The sequence below is a fragment of the Salvia splendens genome, chromosome 19, assembly GCF_004379255.2.
Source record: "Salvia splendens isolate huo1 chromosome 19, SspV2, whole genome shotgun sequence".
Classification (NCBI taxonomy): Eukaryota; Viridiplantae; Streptophyta; class Magnoliopsida; order Lamiales; family Lamiaceae; genus Salvia; species Salvia splendens.
Window position 1 is genome coordinate 23,364,184 of NC_056050.1, and position 10,859 is coordinate 23,375,042.

General features: G+C 40.7%; 1 protein-coding gene across 1 annotated transcript; it reads right to left on the reverse strand.

Moving 5' to 3' along the window:
* Positions 1–322: 322 nt before the first annotated feature.
* On the reverse strand, positions 323–4,403 carry LOC121779380 (4-coumarate--CoA ligase-like 6). The gene is made up of 6 exons (XM_042176717.1): positions 3,321–4,403; positions 2,991–3,180; positions 2,762–2,907; positions 1,368–1,435; positions 526–628; positions 323–436 (listed from the first exon to the last, which is right to left on the reverse strand). Exons 1-6 carry the CDS (start codon positions 4,401–4,403, stop codon positions 323–325), a joined length of 1,704 nt encoding a protein of 567 aa, XP_042032651.1.
* Positions 4,404–10,859: the final 6,456 nt, after the last annotated feature.

Sequence of the window (10,859 nt, forward strand, 5' to 3'; positions counted from 1 at the left end):
GATAAAAAAGAGTTGTTCTAGATGCTGCTGTGTAGAATTGTTCTAGACTTTTAGTGACGCTCATGCGTCTTAGGGAGAGACGCATGACTTCTTACACAAAGACGCAGCTCCGTCATGCGTTTCATTAAAGGGAGACGCATGAGGGTCATGCGTCTCTCCCAAAGCAGGGAAAAAAAAGTCTAGTACACTTGTGTAATGTTAATTGTAGTCTAGAACCATAAAAGAATTACCCCTGCCCATGAAAGAATGCAATTTTGTTCTTCTGCTTCAGTCACAATATTTCCACAGCATATCTAAAAACTGCTTCCGTATATATATAGACCTAAAGCCTGGAAATTAACATGTTCTTGAGCTCTCTCCAAAGTATTTTTCCTGCAGGCGATCGCGGTATAGACGAGCGAAAGTATACCTTCCTCACTTTCTTATAAGGTGCAACCTGCACCAAACAACCATAAATTGTGACAACAACAAGAAGGAATGCTATAACAGTATCGGTTAGCTGGCGAAAGCAGCGAGAAGAGTGACCTGCTTCGCCACGTAACTCATCGCAGCTGCTTCGGTGAGGAAACTGCCTTCTCTGGGAACAACAAATGCAACGGGGATCTCTCCAGCTTCTTCGTCCTTGATACTGCTTCGTATGAAGGGTCAAAATCTCCCAGCCAGAATTTGTTTACTCGCAAAAGGAAGACAAGAGACTTGTGTGATCTGATTCACTATCATTCATTCAAACCACCAGTTTTGCAGTATGCAATGCACAAATCTATATAGCAACACATAAGAAAACACAGAAACTAGTTTCATGGCTAGTTTTTGGAGAAATAAGAATCATATATGTCTTAGAGTAATGGGGATATGACCATTTCACTTTCATCTGCTAATAAAACTTGCATTTCTGAAAATTTGATGGTTAGGCAACTAATATCTACTTTACGAAAAAAATATTGAAAGGATAAGTCTTCACTGATCAACACTAATCGGAGCAGGATACGTTTAAATCATCCGACCTTATGGTTTTCGTTTCAGAGCATAAGATGAACTAGCAATGACCCCTCAAATAATTGAATCAAACATTTCACAATAACAGACACAAACTTCCTCGTGTCTTAGAAGCAAGAATTAGTAGGACTCAACGACAAGCAGATCCGCACAGCAATATGCCGTGTGATACTCCACAAAGGAATTTATTCTGACTCCAATGAGATTAGAATCCCAAAACTTTTCCTCATCAACAAGATCATCAAATATAAACTAAGTAGGGAAAAACACTATATTTGGTAAGTTCATTACTAGAAGATCCATGTTAAACTTCAACGTAGTATTAGATACCCGATTAATGGACAGAATATCTTTCAACAACTCGCTCTTACCCTGTAACAGCCGCATCAAGAATTTCATGGCGTGTCATCAAAACTGTCTCTAAATCAGCAGGAGCAATCTGAATATAACAGAATGGACCAAACTAGAATCAATAACCACAGTGCAGTAATTCTATATCAAACTTATACACAGAAGTTCATGAATATAGGCAACTGGAGTCGCTTAATTAGCGCAGACAGTGGCGGAGCCAGAGATTTCATAATGGGGGGTCCAAAATTAAACTTCAAAAAAAATTACATAAATTAAATTATAAGGTTCAAAATGTAAAAGTCAAATGCAATCACATCATAACATTTGTCTTCTATTCTTCATCTTCTGAAACCGCTGCATAATAGTTTCATTGATAACTTTAACAAACACATCATTTTCGATGTAAGGAACTAAGCAATCATTCAATAGTTGGTCTCCCATGCTATTACGTAGAGAAGTCTTGATGATCTTCATTGCTGAAAAGGCTCTTTCTACTGATGCAGTGGCAACCGGTAAGATCAATGACAACTTAACTAATGAATAAACCATTGGAAAAACTTCATGTTTCCTTGTAGAAACCATCTTTTGAGCAAGACCACTGATTCATGATATTTGTGAAAACTTTTCATCTATGCGCACATCGAAAATAACGATCCATATACCTACAAAAATAGTCAACACTGATTAAGTTCAAAATATTTGATATTTTCTGTATGCAAAACTATTAACACACACATCAAATAAAGAATTGGAGTTATAAAATTCCAACTACAGAACCACCGTAGTCCGTAGCCATTGAATTACATAAGCTATCTTCTTTCTCTCCCTTTGAATTATTATTGCAGCCAAACAAAAAAACAACCTATGTAGAAAAATTAATTGAATTATATTTGAGTTTTGAATATACCTAGTTCTAGTTTACCAGATTTCAGACTTGGAACGGCAGAATGAATACTCTAAATTCAGACTTGGATTGGAACGGCAGAATGAATACGCTAAATTAAGAGGCACAATTCATATATATTTTGCTGAAACCTATCTCTAATATTATACTCCCTCTGTCCCATGCTACTCGCACTTTTCATTTTAGGCCGTAAATTTGGAATTGATTTTTTTGTGTAATTAAAAAAGAATTTTAGGTGTAATGAGACATCACTTAATAAAAGAGCTCTTAACTTAAACTAACATAGTAATTAAATGCATTAATTCTAACTTAAATTATAAATAGTGTAAGGACTTTGTGACGAGCCGAAAAGCAAACGTGCGAGTAGCACGGGACGGAGGGAGTATTTATTATAAATTATAATTATTGTGAAATTACTAAAATACCCCTAAGTTTTTTAAGAATTAGTGGGGGACCATGGGCACCCGGGCACCACCCTCCCTCCGCCCCTGAGCGCAGACGAAGGCAAACCTGGAAGCCTTTATACTTGATGACCTCTTTCAAGCGGTCAATCACATACAAGTATCCTTCTTGATTGAAATAAACAATGTCTCCCGTATGTAGCCAACCGTCTTTGTCAAGTGCAACCATCGTTGCTTCGATATTATTCAAGTACCCTGTAGCAACATGATCTGAACATCAATATCTACAGAACTTCTTCGAGTTTATGATGTTAACGACAAAGAGGAAAATCAATTACCTTTCATGTTTCCAGGCGAGCGCAACCATAGCTCACCAACGGAACCTGAAGGCAAGTGAGCGCCTGTGACCCAATCTACCACTTTAGCTTCTACATTAGGCGAAAGAAGTCCTGCAGACGAATATCTGTGAGCTCCGATGGTGTTGTATCCACGAGTTGCCACAGCAGTTGATTCTGTCATGCCATAACCCTGAGCAAAAACTCATTCTCATTCTCTATATATTTCGAACAAACTACTTATAATATACTCCTATCAGGTTCTACCATTAAATTATCACAAAGGGATTAGCCATAAACTAAGAAAGAGAAAGCCATCTGCATATGAAATACCTGAATGAAATCAACATAGGGGAGTGACTCAACCAGTTCAGTGATGCTTTTCTCGCTCAACGGAGCTGCCCCACAGCAAACCTGCTTCAAACTCCGAAATTTACTGGCACAACCTTTCTTAACTTTCTTTGTCAATGCTACCAGTATCGGTGGAACAGAATGAAGGTGAGTGACACCATATTTCTCAATAGATCTCGCCATTTCAATAGCATCGAATCGTTTCATAGTGACAATAGTACCCCCCAAAGACAACAATCCCAAAACAAATAGAGACAATCCATAAACATGGAACATTGGGACAACAGCCAGGTAGACATTCTCTGAACTGGGATAGTCATAAAGAGAAGCCTCAAATCTCACAAAAATCTCAACCATAGCTATGAAGTTGCCATGACTCAACATAACTCCTTTCGACCTACCAGTAGTGCCCGATGAGTACAAAATTGCGGCAGTGTCCTGCTGCCTAATTCTAGGCCTCGGTGCCATTGCATGATCACTAGAAATCAGGTTATGGAAAACAGAATCATCACTAGACAGGGAGTTAACATCTAAAGCTTCGGGCACCCCGACTACACGGCAACCCCCTAATGCATTAACTAACTCATCAACTTTACCAATGGCAGCAAATGCTAGAGATGCATTACAATCAAGAAACTGTCTTTTTATCTCCAACAAACTACTCAAGGGATTCATGGTGGTCACAACGGCACCAAGACTCAAAGCACCCAAGAAAACTATAGGGAAACATACAGAGTTGGGGAGCGAAATCAAGATTACATCACCTTGCTTCACTCCCAATTGGTGGAGACCAGCTGCCATGGATTTCACCAAAGGTGAGAGCTTAGAGTATGGAACCGAAAGCCCAGATGCTGAATCAACGAGTGCATGTAGGCCATTGTGTTTATGTGAGAAAATGAATGAAACAACATCAAGAAGAGGCTCAGTAGGAAGGTTGATAGATGGGTATTTGCTGGAATATATCCCTGTTTGAGGTGAATACCAAGAAGGATGGGATTCTGTCAACTTTCTTGTTTCATCAATCCCATCACTCAACTCGACGTGGGCTTTCGACAATGCAGCCATGGAGAGACCAGAGGAGAGGAGACAGGATCAAAGGCTAAAATGCTTAAATTAAGACAAGCATGTATTTTTCTTGGCTATTTAAAGTAGCGCCAGAAGAGTAGTACAAAGGAATTTGCGAAAAGCACCACAAAATAAATTGGATATAAAAATGTAATCCCACACTACTTGTGATGCGTATCTTCTCAAAAATGTAAAAACTGCATTTTTAAGAGCATCCACAGTGGGGCGGACGCATCGGGCGGACTATCGTCCGTCACCTTCGTCCGCGGAAGATAGGTGTTGGAGCACGCATCGTCCGCGGTATCGTCCGCCCCACTGCGGGCGACGCAGACAATCCCGCGGATGATGCAACGCGTTTTACATTTATTTTAATTCTTCAAAATTTATATATATACACTCTTCCATTCACTCTTTCTTCTCATTCTCTCTATTTCACTTAATACAAAATGAATCCCGATGATTTCCCAAGTCCGAATAGTCTGATGTTCGGTGGTGGTGCACGGTGGCCGGGTACAGACCCTGATGAATACCGGCCCTTCGACTCCAACACCTAGTATGATCCCGATTTCAGCACGGATTCGTACTGGCGAAGCCGAATACCTCAAGTGGATGATCGATGATCTGCCCCGCAAGTTGGGAATGATGTAGAGTATGCCCTTTTATCTATAGTGAACTTGTTTTTTTATTTCTAACTCTTATAACTTTTTTTTATTAAGTAATGTAGGATTTGCCTTAAATCGTGGTGTTTTTTTTATTATTTTGCATGACATATTTAAGGGCATCAGCAGTGGGGCGCCCTAAGGCGCGCCCTAAAGCCCGTCCTATGCACCGCCACGTCAGCATTTTATCCCCACCCTTTCACCTGCAGTGGGGCGCCTTATAGGTTTTACTATTGTTTTGTTAATTAGTTTAAATGTTTTCAAATATATAAATGCAAACTAATTAAAAAACACAACAATTAACTAAAAAAATATACGAGTTAGAAATAAAAAAAAAGTTGACTACTCTACAAAAGCCTTCCAACTTCTGGCGCAGCTCATCGATCAACCCCTGGAGGTATTCGGCTCTGGTCGGGTCCGTACACTTAATGAGGGCGTTATGCGTGTCCAACAACATCCGCGCCATCGAGGTCGTTGCCAACTCCGCGTAGGCAAGTGCCGTCGGGATCGGCGATGGGGGGCGGCCACGGCTTGCGAGGAGGATGTCGCCTTCCCCTTGTTCTTTGTAGCCTTGACGCCTACAGGACGCCGGGAGGACATCGGTGTGCCGGAACTCTCATCCTCCGTGTACTTCTGGTTGAGGTCCACCGGATATGCGCCGCTTTCGCTGCTCGTGTAACCACCAATGTCGGTGGTCTTCGTCCTCTTCGTCGCAGCGGTGTGTAGAATCCCGCTTTGGAATTTATGCTTGTCCTTCAAGAGCGCCCAGACATTGAAATGCTTGAAGTCGTCGTACATGGACTGGTACGACAACAGTGCTCTATCGCGCACATCGCTCAGGCTCTCGCCGCTTCCCTGCTCCCTCGAGCACTTCTCGTACTCCGCCGCGAACAGGTTGACTTATTTCTTAACCTGATCCCAGTGCTTGCGGAGCTGCTCCCTATGGCGCTTGTACGCGCTCGGCGGCTTCGCCTCATTGTAGCGCTCGACGATGCGCTCCCAGTAAGCAAGCTGCTATTGGTTGTTCGCGAATACCGGGTCATCCGAGCTATCCACCCAACACCTCGCCAAGACGAGGGTTTCATCCGGTTGGTAGTTCGTCCTCCCTGGGGCGTACTCTTCATTCGTTGCCGGAGGTGGCAACTTGTACGCCGGGTACTTGATCCGCTTCTTTCTGGCGGGGGGCGGCAGCGGCCGACGGGGCGGCGGCAGAGGGGACGGCGGGGCGAGTTGGAGACGGCTCTATGTCAGACAGACCGTACGAAACCGTACTGAATTCGGGATTGTACTGCGTGTCGGGGTCGAACGACCGATATTCATCAGGTTGTGTACCCAGCCAACGTGCACCACCTCCAAACATCGGACTATTGGGACTTGAGTAATCACCGAAATCCATTTTCTAGTGTAAATTGAGAGTGAAAATGCGAATGAAAATGTTACAAATGAAGGTGGGGTAGGGGGTATTTATATAAATGAATTTTTCGAATTTAAAAAAAACAAAAATAAAAATGCGTTGCATCGTCCGCGTTGCCCACAGTGGGCTGACAATAGCGCGGACGATGCCCTATCGTCCGCACTTCCTCCGCGGACTATCTGTCGGGCGAGGACGATGCATCATCCGTCGTCCGCGCACCCACAGTGGCGGACAATGACGCGCCCGAGGCATCGGACGGCCTATCGTCCGCCCCACTGTGGGTGCCCTAAAAACATAGATTGGAATTTAGGGCATCCCACTACAGGTGGAAGGGTAGAAGGATAGAATGATAATGTGGCGGAGCATAGAGCACCCTATAGGGCGGACTATAGGGCGCCCAATCGTAGATGCTCATATCAATCTAAATTTTACGTGTCCTGAAATTCGCGAGCCAATTTGGAATAAAACTAGTGTTGGGATCCTTCTTACTAGAATTAAAAGAGATAAACAATACCGAGCGTAATACAACCCAAGAAGGAAGAACTGAAAACTGAAAATTACACGAAAATCGAAACTGTCAAAGGAAATTAAACTTAGCCGAGTCGAGTAGGCCTCTTTCCGCAAGACGAGATACGCCCCGGTAGTGCTCTCGGTTTGGCGTGTCGTCCCCAAAGATAAAACGGCTACGTCTCTGATGAAGCAGCACCGCAATCAACAGAGCTCCGACGAACTGGATGGAGGAGAGGGCATAGCTTTCGACAGAAAAACAATGCAGGAGAGGGAGAGAGCTTATGATGCTATATGCTTTGTGAATGTTCTATGTTGATGCATGGAATGACTATCCTATCTATAGGCCTAGTCCACTGCAGGGGTCAACTCAGCCTTGATGGCTGACATCATGGCTCATTATGGCGGGCCTGTAACCGCCGGCCGTTACGAGTTTGAAAGCTGGAGTGGTCGACGTTGAATCTAGACGCTGTACACGCCCTAGTTCAACCGTCACATGTGGACTTCGTGAAGCGACTTGATCAAGACACTGGTCAAGCCATCGCTTTAGGCGCAGCAGGCCGAGTTGATCAGGTTGCTGATCAAGGCGCAACATGTCAAGTTGATCAGGCTGCTGCCCAAAACAGAGGTGGTCCAAAACATTAAGTCTGGATCCAGGGTGTAACACCCCTAAAATTTGTGACTTATTTCGTTTTATTAATGTGGATGTTGATTTGGAAATGCATTTTTTGGAAATTGATTTCTATGTGATTGTGTTAACGATGTGAAATTAATGGTTGAGAGTTATGTGGAATAATATGATATGTTTTCCAATGGGGGGATTTAATTAAATAGGATCATGCATATTTGTGCCAGCCACTTTATTCGAATTCTTTTCGGCCTTTCTATTTGTTGGAAGTAATATCTTCTTTCTTGGATTTAATTAATTATTTTGGGATATTTATCCAAATTAAATCCAAAACCAAAATATTCCTAATTTATTCTCCATGATTTTCGACCCTTGCCCCATTCCTTGGAATTTTTGAATTTCTCTTATACTTGGGAGAATAAATTACTTTGTAGACTTAATTGGTACTTTGATTCTTTCCATCTTTAAGACCCTTAAATTTTCATCCCTTATACCTTTCAATTACCTTGTGGGATTAATTTATTTGTTACCTATTTTGTAGGAGTCTTTTACTACAAGAAATTACCAAATTTAAATCCTATTCCTATTTAATTAAGGATTTAAATATTAATTTTTTTAAATACTCCCTTTAGTACACGCCCCTTTTTCCCTATTTCTCTCCACAATTTCTTTTTATTTGTTTATTTAAGTGGGGGATTAATCCTAGAATATAAAAGGGAGAAACCAAACCCTAGCCCCATTATTTCAACGCCTTTTTCCTCCTCCCTCTCCCCCTCCCACACGTTTTCTCCCTCCATCTCTTCATCCTCTCCAAAAATCCTCCATTCATCTTTGTTCTTGCATCCGTTGGAGTTGATTTTCAAGAGTTTCCGACGAATCGCATCAATTCTTGTTTCTACCGATTCGTTTTTATCAAGAAAGGTATATTTGATTCACTTTCCCTCAATCTTTCCATTTAATCCTTGTTCTTGAATCCTACATACATATAGTGAGTGTAGGAATCATAGATCGCAAAATTAATCGGTGGGAATTTGTGTTTGCATGAGAACTTTGATGAATATGCGATTTTGAATGAGTTCATGTGAAGTTTGATTTGAATCTTTGGTGAATGATGTGAGTTTATGGGAAAACATGATTATGAGAACCTTTTAAGCATGATTATGTGTTTTCCAGCATGAAAAGTTGGGGTTTGTTTGATGGAAGATGAAAACCCTATTTTCGAAACTATGAACCTGAAATCTGTGGTGCACGACCAGTAGCTTCTGATCTGTAATTGACTCATCAAACGAACGAATTTTGATATGAAATTTTTACTGAATAAACTTCAAGGTGTTTTCTGTGTCTCGTATGAATTTCAGCCCTTTTTATCAAAAAATGAATTTTTAATAATTTTTTGAAGTTGACTGCGCAAATCTGCCAGAAACCTGTGTTCTCTCCAAGAATGTTTCGTTTTCTTTTTGACTGACCAAATGACCTCCGATTGATGTGATTCTTGAACTATATGAAAATTTGAAGTGTCTTATAAGTCGTGTAAAATTTTTAGCCTTTTTAGGCATTGGATGAATTTATGGTAAAGTTTTCAAATGAACTACGCAGTGCTGTTAGAAATTTTATGTTCCGACTAGAGAGTTTAATTATTAATTTGACTGACTAAACGACGTGACTTCAGTGTGAAAATTTTTCAGGATGAACTTGAATGTGTATTCTATGTTGTGACCAAAATTTAGCTTCATATGAGGTCGGGTGAATATTTAGTGATTTTTATAAAACGGTCGCGCAGTTCTGCCAGTTTTCTGCTTTGATAAAAGGATACTTATTTTCAAGTTTAAAAGTCTTATATGATGCATGTATATCCAAGGAACGTGTTTAATGATGTGATCGCGTGAGATACGTCGAAATATAATATGGTGTGTTTTTCCATCTTTGTGACGAACGTTGGGTTGGGTAATTTTGAAAGAACGGTGAAAGAAACGATAGGACATGCATGGTAATATGTTTTTGTGGAAGGCTGACTTGTGTTGTCGTTGACAAGGGTGATTGTGTATTCGTGAACTCGAGGAACGAGAGTTGCCATAAGTTGGATTGTGAATTGTTAAGCGAACGAGGTGGGCTTTCTTTTCAAACCTTTTTACTTTTCCGAAAATATGATGTGGTGTTATAAGGGTGGTTTAAAGTGTTATGTCATGCCGTGATTTTTTTAATGTTGAGATTTTTGCCTGATGCCTAGTTCGTTTGAGCTTGCTCCGTTAGGCTATAGGGCTATGTTGAGATTGTGCTTGATGCCTAGTTTGTGAGTTCGCTCCATTAGGCTATAGGGTTATGATAAACGAATTCGGGTCTGAGTAGGGCCGCAAACCCTATCAGGTTGTGTACACAGAGGGGATCGTGAGCCGTCCTTGCTAGTCGGCCGGTCACGTGGGCGAATAGTGTGGCCACACTTTCGTCGCACTATGGTAAGAGGATGTGATTGATTGATTGATGAGAAAGTGGGGAGATTGTTTTGACTGGCCGGTCTGTGAAAAGTGTTTTTGTGATACTCGTGATATTTCTTAAATAAACGTAAAAACTCGAGTTCACCGGTATGGATGACATAACTGTTATAAAATATTTTCGGCATGAGCCCATTGAGTACAACAAGTACTCAGCCCTGCATATACTTTTTCTTTATGTGCAGGTTGAGGGGTGATGTTGCAGCGGATGTTGAGTGAGCTTTAGGAATGGGGTGATGTCGCATTAAGGACTGTCCAATTCTTGGGGAATGGGGAGGATCCCTACTGTGTTTCAAAACATAGCACAAAATTAATACTGTGGTACAAAACGCATAAATTATTCAATTTCTCTCTTTCTATTTTTTTCTTTTGTAGTTAATCATTTTATATATCTGATGATTTCATTAACATTTAATTGGGTATATATTCATCATTGAGTATTAATGTTATTAATTTTAGCTATCATTCTTGAAATAAAATAATTAGCTCAAAAATATACTCCTTTTTATATTTTTCTTTCATAATTAATTATCTTATACTATAATTGATGATTTCATCCACATTTAAATATTTTGAGCTGATGATTTTGTTTCAGAGCTGATAATATAAAAATATAAAAACAAAAATGTAAAAATATTGAAAAAAACAGAAAGAGAGAGATTGATTAGATTTCTGCGTTTTGTGCCTAAATAGCTGCATTTTGTATCACAGCATTTTGTGCTGAAACACAGTAGGGGATCATCCCCCATTTAAATATAA

Excerpts from the sequence above, each read along its gene's own strand:
- LOC121779380 (XM_042176717.1), bottom strand. The coding sequence starts at position 4,403 with ATGGCTGCATTGTCGAAAGCCCACGTCGAGTTGAGTGATGGGATTGAT. Across the intron at positions 629-1,367 it reads CTTGATGCGGCTGTTACAGG|TATCAAGGACGAAGAAGCTG; the intron begins GTAAGAGCGAGT and ends CATACGAAGCAG. Across the intron at positions 437-525 it reads TGAGTTACGTGGCGAAGCAG|GTTGCACCTTATAAGAAAGT; the intron begins GTCACTCTTCTC and ends TGTTTGGTGCAG.